General features: G+C 40.8%; 2 protein-coding genes across 6 annotated transcripts in view; one reads left to right on the top strand and one right to left on the bottom strand.

Moving 5' to 3' along the window:
* Positions 1-4,882, top strand: part of LOC109469882 — a 7,218-nt gene extending 2,336 nt beyond the window's left edge. Inside the window, exons 4-7 of the mRNA XM_019768639.1 lie at positions 836-1,042; positions 1,191-1,376; positions 4,267-4,473; positions 4,742-4,882. Of these exons, the coding sequence (XP_019624198.1) occupies positions 836-1,042; positions 1,191-1,376; positions 4,267-4,473; positions 4,742-4,882 (741 nt within the window). The remainder of the gene's footprint in view (positions 1-835; positions 1,043-1,190; positions 1,377-4,266; positions 4,474-4,741) is intronic.
* Positions 4,883-5,466: 584 nt separating this feature from the next.
* The window catches only part of LOC109469904 (radixin-like), a 62,277-nt gene continuing 53,504 nt past the window's right edge, over positions 5,467-14,239 (bottom strand). For 3 of the 5 annotated variants that reach the window (XM_019768661.1, XM_019768665.1, XM_019768664.1), the window contains 5 exons: positions 13,096-13,205; positions 11,761-11,921; positions 11,139-11,231; positions 9,097-9,312; positions 5,467-8,655 (listed from right to left, as the gene is read on the bottom strand). In XM_019768661.1, the coding sequence (XP_019624220.1) occupies positions 8,491-8,655; positions 9,097-9,312; positions 11,139-11,231; positions 11,761-11,921; positions 13,096-13,205 (745 nt within the window). In that variant the 3' untranslated portion in view covers positions 5,467-8,490. Of the gene's footprint in view, positions 8,656-9,096; positions 9,313-11,138; positions 11,232-11,760; positions 11,922-13,095; positions 13,206-13,879; positions 13,966-14,239 lie in introns of all 5 variants that reach the window. The other 2 variants (XM_019768663.1, XM_019768662.1) reach the window with 2 other exon arrangements.

The following is a 14,239-nucleotide window of genomic DNA, read 5'->3' as shown; positions in this document are numbered from 1 at the left end:
TTGGTAGGTGGGTAAGTCTTCATGAGACCTAGAAATGATTAGATTTTGGGCATCCTGGCGGCTTTCCTAGGTACTGCAGCAGAACTTCCGGTTTTGATATCTCGTGATCTGGACATGCTAGGGTCACGAAGTTTGGGTGGTAAATAGCTCTTGAGCTAGGAAAGAAGTGACATGAGTTTGGGCCCCCTAGCGACTTGTTCTGGAACTACAGGAGCGTTAGTTGAAAAAATTTACGAAGGAGAATAACTCGAGAATGGGTTGACGGATTGTCGTGATTTTTTGGTGTGTAAGTAGCTAAAGTGATGCTTGACATAATTAAATGGTATGTATGCAAATCAGGAGCTAATTTGCATGATTAATGAGGAAAGTCTTTAAATCTAATTTGTTCAATATTAAAACAATAAAACACATGTGACATGTAATTGGGAACGAAGAAAAACATATGAGGATATAGATTATGTAAATGAAGACCTAATTTGCATAATTAATGGCAAATTGTCATAATTTCATACTTGTAACTGCTGGGAATTTCATACTTGCCACATTTGGAAGTTAAGTGAAGGTGAACATCAATAAACATAATTTATTCAAATCATGACCTCATTTGCATAATTTATGAGGAATTGCTAGAATAGCCTTTTTTGTTAAGATAAGGCTGTCATTGGGTGGAGAATATGATCAACTGATATAATCCATGCAAATGAGGCTCTAATTTGTGAAGATTGTATAATTTGTCAACCAGAAGGGTTGACATCATTTGGCGAGGGTATGAGATCGTGGAACTCTTGTTGATGTATCAGATATCGCTAACTTTAAAGCCACCTTTGTTTCCAAGGTTCGGGAAGACGATTTCTGGGACGTTGAGGAAAACGACCGAGTCACGATCAACAACGGCTTCGACAAGAACAAAGACGCGCTGCCAGGATGGCAGGTCGTGGAGAGAGCTCGGTCTAAGCTGGGACTGACCGGCGACAACGTGCCCTTTAAAAACTCCGAGCATTTCGTGCACTGGTGTCGGTACAACTGGGGATTCAGCGGACAGGCAAGTTATGAAGTACTTTCATAAGATGCTCCAAAAACTGTTTTACCAGTGAGTCTGACCAGGTCTGAACCAACATGTGTGTAACATACTTCCATATCTACTATGATCTAGGACATTTCACCACTGTTCCGCTTTTCTAACTTTCCAGACCAAGTTCCTCTCTCAGAAAAAAAATTTCCTGTTTCGCGAGCGCAATCAAGATGTTTTGTCGAGCTGTAAAGAGGGAGACCTGCTAGAGTTTCACAGGCTAGGTTACGCTCATTGGGCGGTGTATGTCGGCAACGGCAGAGTCATCCACCGTACAGAGGACAAAGGCGGCAAAGCAGGAGTCATGGTAAGATGGTAAATACAAGGCGTCTGTGTGTTATGACAGATTCAGATATCTTAGTCTTATAGTTGACTCAGCAAATTACAGGACTTGTGGAGACCAGTGGAGACCAAAGATAGAGACACAAAAATCCTCTTGCGCAAGGATAATTTTTTCGATTTCTTAATTGCACTCTTCATTTTAAGTCACTAGATGAGTCACTTTGAGGTATTGGATATGGGGAATATATATTGTGTTGTGCTAAACCTTAAATAGAGTGACGATATCGAGGACTTGTATTAATTTAGTTATAACAAACTGGAGGTCAAAGATCTGTTAGCTTAGTCATTTGTGTTGGTTTTTATGTTTGTTTTGTTGTGTGTTATGTAATTACCTCCATGAAAAATGGAGGTATTGTTTTTGGCGTGTCTGTCTGTGTGTCTGTCTGTGTGTGTGTCTGTCTGTGTGTTTCCGCACATTTGTAGTCAGCATAACTTCATAACGCCTTTATGGATTGTGATGATATTTGGTACGCTGGTAGGTCTTAGGAAGACGAAGGTCAAGGTCAAATATGGGCCTCCTGGTGGATGACCTTGGTACTGCAGCAGAACTTCCGGTTTTTGTATCTTTTGTCCTGAACATGCTATGGTCTTGATTTTTTGGTGACAGATAGATTGTCCTGTCAGGAATAAGTGGTGTGGGTTTGGTCCTCCTAGCAGCTTGTTCTGAAACTGCAGGGGACTTTCGGGCGAAATCTTTAAAAGCCAATAAGTCCAGATAGAAACAATGTATTTTCATCATTTTTGGTAGGTAGGTAGCTGAGAGAGAGGTGTACATAATTAAATGCAAATTATGCAAATGAGGACTTTATTTGCATAATTAATGAGGAAATTCTATAATTAGTGTTTTACACTTTAGTACTTTCATACATGTAATGTATGTAATCTATGGCAGATGGAACATCAACAGATACCAATTATGCGAATGATGACCTAATTTGCATAATTAATGCAAAGATTCTATGACTCCTTAGTGGTAAATGATGGGAATTTCATACTTGGTACATGTGTAAGTTAATCAAAAGTTCACATCACGATGCATTTATTATGTTAATGTGGAGCTCATTTGCATAATCAAAGAAGAAATTTACATTTACATGTCAAGCCCATATTTCATGGAGGTATGACATCTCGGAACTCTTGTTTATCCTTGTAGTTTGCTTCGGTTCCAATCAACCATTTCATATAGATTGTTGACATGGTTTTTTATTCTTCTTGATGATATCCATTGGTGAAGTACATAATATGTTGTCCAAAATTTCTAAAAGCCTTGCCACTTTTAAGGGTTTAAAATTTAAACTTCCTCGGAATGTTCTGGAAACGTTGTACAAGTCTTTTATTCGTCCCTGCTTAGAGTACGGAGATATCGTTTGGCACAGCTGTACATGTGAGGAATCTCAGCTCTTAGAACGTATTCAGTATTATTGTTGTCTCACTGTATCAGGTGCTGTCAAAGGATCGTCGTACTTCTCTACTCGCAAAGAACTCGGCTGGGAGACTTTATCTGACAGAAGACACATCCATCGCCTTCTGTTGTTTCATAAAATCATTCATGGTGCTACTCGCAGTTATCTGTCTGACCTAATTCCTCCAAATTTTTCATCAACATGTTCGTATGACCTTCGCAACAAGAGTAACTTAAGATCACTCTACGCTTCTACAAATCGTTTTGCGAAGTCTTTTCTTCCGTACTCCTTAAGTCCCTAACACGCAGCTTTCGCTATCCGATGTTTCGAATACACTTTTTGAGATCTGTTCGCCCTGTTAAAGTCAGACACTTTAGTTATGGCCCCCGTTACGCCTCTGTTCTCTTAGCACGCTTTCGCATAGGCACCTGCGGCTTGAACGCCAGTCTTTTCTGTCGAGGACTTGTTGATAGTCCAGCTTGTAGCTGCGGGTGCAGATGCGAAACCGTCTCCCACTTCTTGCTTCACTGCCCATTATACACTAATCAGCGTCTTCTTCTCTTCGGCCAACTTTCAAGGGTGGTGGGACACATTTTGGACATAAACCCTCTTTCTCATTATGATCTAAATCAGCTCCTTCTTTATGGATTATCTTTTTGTAGCTTTAAAATTAATTGTGAAATTATGAGTTTAACTCAAAATTTCATTGTCCTAACTGGTCGTTTTACCTCTGATTGATTTTACTTGTGTCCTACCAATATTTTTAAGGGAGGGGAGAATGGACTTGCGCTTATCCAGATTTATACTTAAGTTACCCCATTTTGTTGATTTGATTTATTTATTTAGTTAGTTAATTGTTTACACCTTTGTTCAAATGTTATGTGTTGGATGGCGGCGTTGACATAAGTTTGATGTAACTTGAGTGCGTCGCCATCTCGTCTGTATTTCTCTTTTCTTTTGACTGTTCCGTCAGTAATAAAAAAAAAAGAAGTACATAATAAGGGCAATCAGTACTGGATCAAGGTCATGTGGTCAACGCCTGAGCAATGTCTTAAGTCATGTCTAAAGTTTACAGTATTGTGTGAAATTGCATCCCATGAGCATGAGTATATCTGATGGTTAACTCAAATAAACAAATGAGCCGTTGGCATATCAAAGTCATATGCATCATATGTCAGAAATATGGGTGCTATGCGGAATACGCCCTGGATGTGAATGCGCTCAACGAACGCTTCTAATCTAATACGAAACGGAAGTGCATTTTAAACATAACACTTTCCATAATCTTTAAAAGTCATTTAGGCAACATACTACTATTATGTCCTCCCGTCAGTGAGGAATTTTGATGATTTTCAGGCACAGAAAGCATGTGTCACGGTACGTGTAGATTGCTGGATTGATTGAAAGGTAAGATGTATCAGGTATCACTGAAATATCACCTTTGTTTCCAAGGTTCGGGAAGACGATTTCTGGGACGTTGAGGAAAACGACCGAGTCACGATCAACAACGGCATGGACAAGATTACGGATCCGCTGCCAGGTGGGAAGGTCGTGAAGAGAGCTCGGTCTAAGCTGGGAGAGACCGGCTACAACATGATGTTTAAAAACTGCGAGCACTTCGTGCGCTGGTGTCGGTACGGCGTGAAATTCAGCGGACAGGTAGGTTATGAAGTACTGTTACAAGATGTTTATAAAACTTGTTTACCTGTTATTATATGTACTAGTAGTACCAGTTCTGAACCAACATGTGTGTAATAACATGGTGGTTTTTACATGGTATCACGGCATAACGTTACATAAATTACATTACGTACAGATATTTCAAAAGAGACAAAAGTGTTACATCGAATGTGCTTTACTTGCTTTCATCGGTAATGTATCGCTCGTCTAGGCCATTTCACCACCGCTCCGCTTTTCTAACTTACAGGCAATGGCAGCTGGGTCCGTCATTGGTGGTCTCATTGCGTTTGGCGCGGTGATGGCTAACCCGGTTCTCGCCGGTGCCGGTGCCTTTATTGGTGCCATGATGGCTGGGATGAACAAGGGCTCAAAGAAGTTTCTGCATTAAACAAGAATAGACGTTAAGTTTTTGTCTAAGCTGTAGAATTGCCCTGTGTTCTTCTTATGTAATTCTGAATAAGATTCTGAACAATTCTTCATTTAAGAAACATCAAGAACTGTCGAGGCTCTCAAACTTTAGCTGCCACTCGGGACACAAATCAATATGATATGAATTCAATGTTGACAGCATGTGACGCAGTTCATTATGATCCATGAAAAGCTGTTCAAGGGTCAGTATGATGAAATGTACATGTAGATTCGCCAAAAAACAGTTACTCATGACAAGAGACTGGATATGATTTTCCCCTTATTGATAGGATTATTTGTGTTATTGACTGGATAATAGTACATATTTGCCACTTTGATTATGTCAGTAGTGCATGTCAGTAGTGCATTTCTATGCAAAACAATGTACACACATTCATGTAGGCCAAATTACTGTAACTCATGTGAGGGCAAACCAATTTGTATTTAGTTAGCTGCTTTTGAAGATACAACTACTGGATATCGTTATTAAGTATCAAGTATGTTATTGAAAGGATCATCCTATCAATAATCATAAGATAAAAACAACCACACAGTGACCACTGGTACAATCAGAAGGATTTTTTATTACCCCAACCAATGGATACATGTGCGACGAATGATCCAAAAATATGCTACCTAGAAAACATCAGAATTATCCTCTTGCAGACTTACTTATTAAGTAGTAGTGAGTGCTTTTTTAATACTTTCATCATTCTTCAATATCAACTATAGGACCTTTAAATAACTCGGGAAAAAGGAGACAAAAGTATAATTCTAACAAGAGTGCACAAAGAAATATCTACTGTAGCTACATGAAGAAAGAATACAATGGATGTGAACAACACAACTTGAATGTATAATTACTTATTTTGCAGGCTACTTGTGTATACATGGACACCAGGCAGCACCAAATTTACCCAAATTTGCGACTATAAATGATCAAAAAACCATCCTTTGCTGTTTCTTGTGCTTTCGACAATGTTAATTTAGACACCCACCACCCACCCTAGACTTTCTGGTGTTGGGGACTTAATCGTTCAGGTACAAAGATGCACAAAAACATGTTTCACTCAGACACTGGGGAGTCATTCTACTCAACCAGCCATGTTTGGTCCCAATCAGAAATAAACAGGGAAATTCAAGCCTTCACCAGACTAACAAAAGGGGCTGAAATATAACAAAATTTAGCCGAACTGGGAAAATAACTTGCCAGGGTAGTTTGGCCACGCCGTTAGGTGGAATTGTAACCCTTGTTGTGAACTTACTCTCCTGGCCAGTTATTCACCCTGCTTTTGCTAAATTCTACCACCGATAACCCCTTTGGAAGGCCTGGTGGAGGCTAGAAAAATTCATCTTAACCATAACACTCCAAAAAGCTTCTCTCTCATGCAACCATAACCACACCTGTTGACCATTTAGGTAGTAGTTTTTCATAACGCCACTGTTTTAATTGTACAGCTATTTTGTATGTATTTCATGTAATTTTTGCCTGTGTCTAAATTTTTTGTTATGTAATGTGTGGAGCACAGCACCAGCTGAATTTTATGCCTCCCTAGTGCTCCACGTGTATAATTGGCATCGCAATAGTTGAATAAAAACGGAAAGAACCGCTACGTGCAGTTTGCCTCCACAGGTCAGACCACTCTCCTGGCTGACTTAGTCTTAGTCTGCAGCTCACACCATTGTCCGGACCTGGTGGGTAGGTACAAGAACGGAAAATCAACCTCGCCTGAAGTGGGGAAACCACACGAGCAACACCGACGAGCATCCAAAACCATATCCAGTTGCTTAAGTAACTGTTTTTTGGCATATATTATTGCCTGGATGTCTAAGCTGCACTGATGTATCCAAAACTTTCTTCGCAGGTTGCTCAGTGAACACTCAAAGTTGTTCCAACTGATCTCAACGATCTTCAAAGATCTTTCCAAGGTCTACAAGGTCTTATATTGATCTTTTAATAACCTCCAAGGCCTTTCAAAGACCTATGATATCTTCCATTGATCTTTGGAAGGTTTTTGGTTGCTCGTCGGTTGCCCAAGGATCTCCGTACAGTGGAAACGGGCCTTAACCCTTTTGCTATAAGACTGGCCTGCGAGTACAAATGGCTCCCCAGCGGTACTAAGTACAGAGGTTCAGTCCTTTCTACACACCAACACCAACACTCGAGAGCGACTTAAGGCATCCTGCGCTCCTCATCCCCAGCCTACAAGCCTGGAATAAGCCGGCTCACGGTTTCGAACTGCGCATGTGTGATGCTCTGTGGGTTACATGTCAAAGTGGAGAGATCTCCAAGCAGATCCTAGGGTGGCAAAAAACAATATCAAATTGGCCTCGCAGTATCCATTTGCCAGAGAGGGTCTAATATGCCAGCCAAGGGCGAACGGATACTGCCTGGCAAATTTGATACTGCCATTTGCCACCCTAGGATCTGCTTGGAGATTAGAGGGCTCCTGAAACGTAAACAAAACATGCCTGTACATGTATCAAGCATGGTCCAGACAAGAATTGTTTCCAAGTTCATCTTTGCCTTCATGCATGCGCAGTTTGAAAACCGTGAGCAAGCTTATATACACATGTAAGGTTCACATCACACTGCACAAGTTTTTATACACCCTTTTCCCCACCTTACAAATTCACCACTAGAAAGGAGAGAGAAAAATGTAATGTGTATTCGTTATCGGTAAAAAATGGAGGGGAACCTAGCTACAGGAAAAATAAAGTCAACCTCACAACTACAGCAGAATCAAATCATCCTTAGTATCACAAGATGCTACCATCAAGAAACAACATTATTATCATTATTTCATCGATTAGCTTACAAAAGTAAATCGAGGATAGATTAAGGCAACAGAGGATGGACTAAATAACGAAGAGAATGATGCTAATTTATACACACTGCGCCCAGGAAAACGTACTCTAAACTTACAGCAAATATATCCTCATTATTCTTTCATAGTCTGGTTTTCTAGGCAAACAGGAAAATCAACAAGCTAGGAATATATAAAGAAATATAGCAAACAATCCTCTCTTAGACCTTCTAAATCAGCTTTTAAAGTATTCTCTCTCTCTCTCTCTCTCTACTAAGACTCAAGTTGTACAACATTCTATTGTTACTTATTATTAAGTAGCACAGCTTCCAAAACGCTGTAGTCACTATTAATTCATATCATTAGGATTCAAGGCAGCACTAGTAGTTTTTTTTCTGAATTTTTTGCTCCACGCCCTCATTTGCATACACCTCATTTGCATACTCCTCATTTGCATACACCTATACCGTAATTCATTTGGCCCCTCGCCTTATTTTCCTCTACTGGAAAGCAGGCAAACGCAACGACCTCCACACGACCTTCCTTTTCCTCAAAGATGTTACCCGCTCCTTACACTTTCACGTCTCAAGGATTAAGAACAACAGCAATCTTAAGTTTGTCCTGAAGAACATTATAACTTGTTTCGACAGGACTCTCCTTTGATAGAAAGCGGTTGTAAGTGATCTCTATACAAATGCGTGGGTGTGTGCTCGAATGGCTACAGATTTTGCATTCTCCCCCTGGACCAACCCACCATATCTACTGATTGTTATCTACAATTTTACAAAGCCTCGAACTCGTCGATTCTCTGCTTGGTGTTCCCCATGCGGATGAGCTTCAGCGTCTTGTACTTGTCGCGGCCGGCTTTCACGTTCTCGGCGTTCAGCTGGTCGTTACGCGTCAGCTTGTTCTCATCCTTCGCAATCTCCAGCTCTTTTCCCAACTCCTGTGGGTGGGAGGGGAACAGGGAAGGTTAACAACAGTTATTCTATGAAACAGAAGAGAATCTGATGGAAAATGTCTTTTGTGTATGTTTATGTGTGTCATTACGCCTCAGCTTGTTCTCATCTTTCGCGATCTCCACCTCTTTTCCCAACTGCTGTGGAAGGGGGGCAAAATAGGGGAGGGTTGTGAGATGAGAAACAGTTCTTCTATGGAACAAAATAGAAAATGTCTTTCTTTCATTGCTCAAGGCACTACATGTATGAATTCTGATGTTCTTGTGTGTCCTGGGACTCAAGATACACATAACTCATAAAATACGGAAGGAGAAAGAAAGCCTTAAGCTTCAACGAACGTCAAGCTTGCATCTTGTAATGCTGTGCCTTTGGACAAGAGTTTTGACACATAATTCAACAGAAGGAAAACCCCTTAAGGTGCTACAAACCTTGAGCTTGTCCTTCATCATCTTGTTCTTGTCTGCGAAGGGTACGCGGTCCTCCTCGGAGCCAGCGTTGGTGATGTCCTTGTTGTTCTCCAGGTCGAGGCTGGTGAAGTTCTCCTGCTCGTCCTCATGTTCGGCCACGTGGAGCGCCGTCGACGTCTGCGTCGCCTCAACAAGCTTCTTCTCAAGCTCCTGCTGCTCCTCAATCGCGCGCTGGAACTGTGAGGAGGGAGAAAAACTTGTTTTTACAAACTTTTATCACTATACAGTTACATGTACATGTATGTGGTTTCAAACTGCATGAGGTTATGAACCATGCTCTTCATTCATGGTACAAGCATATCTAAAATACATGTAGTTCTGTTTCTTCCTTGTTTCACAACTGAAGGCTTACAACATCACTAAACATCCAGGAATAGAATCTAATAAAACAATTGTGAAGAGTATGTAAGACATGTATGCACCTGAGGTGATTATAAAATCATTGAGTTGCGATTTTTGTTACTTTTGTGAGGGGAGGAAAATTTCCAGTGATACACATGTGAGCTTATACATGTAGATGACATGATTGTGTTTTTACACTCATACAATCGACTCCTGGCAGTGCATATAGTAGCACTGTGCAACAGAACAGAACATGACACAGCCACCATAGAATCAAAACCAACAACCCCAACAAGAGAGAAGGGTGGAGTGGGATGAAAAAGGAAGCCAACAGCACAAGTAAACTTGCAATGACTTTTCAAACATGGAAAGGGTGACAACAACAGCCGCACCAATAAAATGTGGTCTGTAGCTCGTGTGCTAGCCACCCTAGAACAGTGAAACAGGAAAGGAAAGAAAGAAAGAGACAGAGAGAGAGGCTTACATGGACGTTCCTATTGGCTAGCTGCTGTTGGTGGTCCTTGGCCAAAAACAGCAACTTTTCCTGTGTAGCTCTTTGCTCCTCTACGGCTTTATGGTACTTTAGTTAGTCAGGCGAGCGGCAGGATAGAAGGAGAGAGACAAGGTAAGAGAGACGTCGGTGAAGGTTAGACATCTAGGCAATAAGATATGCCAAAACAACAATTACTCAAGCAACTGGATATGATTTTGGAAACAGATGATTCAGGTAGCATATGTGGTGATTGCTACCTGAAACGTCTTACCATTAATTTCCAAAATCATATCCAGTTGCTTGAGTAACTGTTTTTTGGCCTAAGGTAAGAGAGAATATTGTGAAGAGAGAACAGTTTTCCAAGGAGGTAAAGAAGGATCAACATCGCTTGTAAGAAAGTTGCTGAAGACAAGGAGACACTCACAGCTTTAGGTAATAATGTTGTTCTATCCTCAGTACAACAGTTCAATTCTAAACCTTGATTAACTGTGTGCAAGACATTTTTGTGATTTTCTGTTATATTAGGACTGTTAGTACTATGTACTATCATTGCATGCCTGTAAGAGACAAAAGTCATGAAGTCTTAATATTTCATAACAATTACTACTACATTTTGTACTTCATGCTTGTTATAAGGACTAAACTCACTGCATTTGTATGACTAAAAAGTTTAACATTTTCTGTAAGTTGTTAGAGTCCATGCTTGTTAAAAAGACTAAACTACATTTTTCGTAACTGAGTTTGACTTAGACTAGTACATAATGTTCAGAGTTAAAAGTTTGATCCAACATAGAGAATGGTTCTCATTCTGGTCTTCCTCAGAAGACTGACCCAGTGAGGAAGCCACATGACAAGTCTCACTGGGTCAGTCTACTCTGAGGAAGACCAGAGTGACCGGTGGAAAGTTCAAGGTGAGAACCATTCTTTGTGTTGGATCAAACGTTTTAACTCAAGTCATGTATCCGTTACTACTAACACAGATGAACTTTTGTATTTAAAAGTTTGTCTAACCTCAGCCTGCATTTTCATGACTAAATTAAGTTTTATATTTTCCGCAAGTTGTTAGGTTTCAAGATTGTTAGAAAGACTACATGTTCGTACTATGTAATACTCTAACATAAGCTACATTTTTGTGTGAGTAGAGAAGTAAAGTAGAAGTTTGTCACACCTCAGCCTGCCACTTCTTGGAGTCCTCCTCCTTCTCCTGCCGCTCCTGTTCCAGACGCCTCGTCTCCTCCTCCAGGGCAGCCTGCATCCGCGCCTGTTGTCATGGGAACAGATGGCAGACATTAGCTAGCTTCATCTTTAGCCATGGTGACAGATGGGTTAATTTCACAGACTTTGTCATATATATAAAGCAGGTATTTAACCCAACCTAAAAAATTAGTGAACAAAATTTTTTTGGGTGCATCATATAAAGCAAAACCTAATAACAGATCATCTAACTGCTCCTCTTCTGAATGTGAAATGGAAGCTATTAGTAATATCTTAAACGAGTACTACAACAATAACACTCAGAATCATGCCAAGAATAGCCTGAGTGTACACTGTCAGTACTATTATACAATTATTATGTGCAAAACTACCAACAAAAATATTTGAGTGCACCAGTGCAAACAGAGAAAAAAATTGGGTGCACAACTCCAATTTTTGGGTGCACTTAGGTGCACATGTACCCAGTATTTCGAGGCCTGCACAGATTCTTCTAGTGAAGTATTGAAAAAAAGAACAAACTACACAAGACTCTTAAGTGTAGTAAGTGTAAATCTTAAGAATTCTTGAGTACGTACGATCTCTTCCTTCTCGGCAGCCTCCCTGGAGGCGAGTTCCTCCAGACGAGCCTTCTCCTGCTCAGCCTCGATCCGTTTCCGCTCCAGTTCCCTCGCCTCCTCCTCCGCACGACTCTTCTCTTCCATCATCTTCTGGGTTGCTGTCTGCATGTTCTCCAGCTCTGAATGATGGAAGGAAGAAATACGGTTTGAACGAGTGGAACTCATTGCCACCAAACACAGTTGGGGCATCATCACTAGAAAGCTTTAAACTACTCCTACAATTAAATGTGCAAAGATTGTGTGTAACGGCCAAACTGATAAATACATTAAAGTTGGATGTTATTTCCTACAAATTTACTTTAGGGGAAAAGGCGAAAATATTGTTGAGGGCTTCTCTGTATGTCTGTCTGTGTGTGTGTTTACAAAATTAACCTTTAGAACACTGAACTAGCCCTTTGGCTATCAATGCCTTACTTGTTGAGGGGGTTAGGAGGAGAAGGCTAATTATGTGTTTGATAAAATTTCTAGTTCCGGTATGACTGCACAAGACATAGTGCAAACCACAAAACACATTCAAGAAACCAACAACATTACAAGGATACAGTGTAAGCGTTATGAATCACATATTGCAGACACAGTTAATAATACAGACAGAAGTGCAAACCTTTTAACCAGGGACATGGTGTGTTAGGTCTGAACAAAGTCATCCTGTAGCAAGCAGCTCCAGAAAAATCCAACTGAATCTAAACACGGCTTTGCACCTTTCTGTGCCTAAGTTACAGCCAGACCTTTTGACAGATGTTTTAAGTCGTTGAAAATTTCTATAAACTTGGGGCGAAAATAGTAACGGGTCATTGATGGATTATTTCTGCATGTGCCAAGTGAACCATGTCAGTCTGTCTACATGTAAGTAACCCAAGGCCAGTAACCTTACAAGTACCAGCTTGCCTTTGGAAGGGTGGGAGGGATTTTATTTTCATTCTATTTCAAGATGAGAGTGGTGGGTTCTTTAACATGCTTAAGGTGTGGCTATCCCCAAACCTCTGGCTTTATGTAATTTCCAAGATGATGTCCCTTAATTGACAATATTGGCCCTCTGAATCAAGGGAGGAAATATGTGTTAAGTGCCTTTCCCAAGGACAAAACAATGGGGCCTACTAGGGGTTCGAACTAAGGACTTTTTTAAAGTCCAAAACCTTAACCAGATGATCACCTGGCAAATTTTCAGTTCTAAAATTTACCGTGTTTTCTGTATAGCCAGACTTCATTACCCAGCCCCCAAGAACCTGATAGTGTATATATGTCCATTACCCATGTGTTCTGTATAGCCAGACTTACAAAAATCAGACTTACCGAGCTGCCGCTGGCGAGCCTCCTCCTCAAACCTCTTCAGCCGTTCCTCCAGCTCCAGACGCTGCCTCTCTTCCCTCTCACGCAACGTCTTCTGGCGTGCCAACTCAGCCCTGAAGAGGCAATATCAGTCTTAGAGTTACACAAGACAACTAACAAGGGATCTAACTCAAACTCCCCACACACCGACTCTTCCCTCTCACGCAACGTCTTCTGGCACGCCAACTCAGCCCTGAGGAGAAAACATGAGTCTTAGTCTTACACAACACAACATCACAGTCTTACACAGGATCTAACTACAACTCCCCACATACTGCCTCTCTTCCCTCTCACACAACGTCTTCTGGCGCGCCAACTCAGCCCTGCAAGACGTGTAAGAATTATAAGACATTTCTAAGAAACTGTCTTCTTCCATCTGTGCTGTACTGTTGAACAATCATGATGCTTCTGACTCACTCACTTGCTTCTGACACTTCTGAAAAAAATCTGATACTCTTTTTTCAACTACAGCAAGTTCTGGTGAAAGTTTTTCTACAAGACTTACATGTAGTGGTTCTTTACTTCTTACATGTAACAGTGCTGCTCGGCTATGGCCTTTATCTGCTTGTTCTTAAGTTCTTGGAGATAAGATAAAATAATAAAATAACCCATACCTCTCCATCTGTTTCTGATGCTTCTCCTCGCGAGCCTGGGCCTTCATCTGCTGGTTCTAAACTTCTTAACTGTGCTTAATATGATCTTATGGCTAGAAACACTGTTGTAAAACTAATATAAACCCCATTCTGACCTCTCCATCTGTTTCTGATGTTTCTCCTCGCGAGCCTGGGCCTTCATCTGCTGGACCTCGATGGTGTCTGCCTTTCTCCTGCGCATGTACAGCTCGTGGTTCTGTACTCACTAACTATGCTGATAGACTGCAGCCTTTATCTGCTGGCTTTTATTAACTTCTTGCCTGATCTTACACGGCTATCTAAGTTTATCTATGATTATCTTATAAGGTAAGATAATAAAAATAAGATTTACCTTTCTATCTGTTTCTGGCACTTCTCACATGCCTGGGCCTTCCTCTGCTGGTTCTAAACTTCTTAACTGTGCTTAATATGATCTTAGTTGTAGAAACACTGTTGTAAAACTAATATAAACCCCA

The sequence above is a fragment of the Branchiostoma belcheri genome, unplaced genomic scaffold (genome assembly GCF_001625305.1).
Source record: "Branchiostoma belcheri isolate BF01 breed outbred unplaced genomic scaffold, Haploidv18h27 scaffold210, whole genome shotgun sequence".
NCBI classification, from domain to species: domain Eukaryota; kingdom Metazoa; phylum Chordata; class Leptocardii; order Amphioxiformes; family Branchiostomatidae; genus Branchiostoma; species Branchiostoma belcheri.
This window is presented reverse-complemented; position numbering and strand designations above follow the sequence as displayed.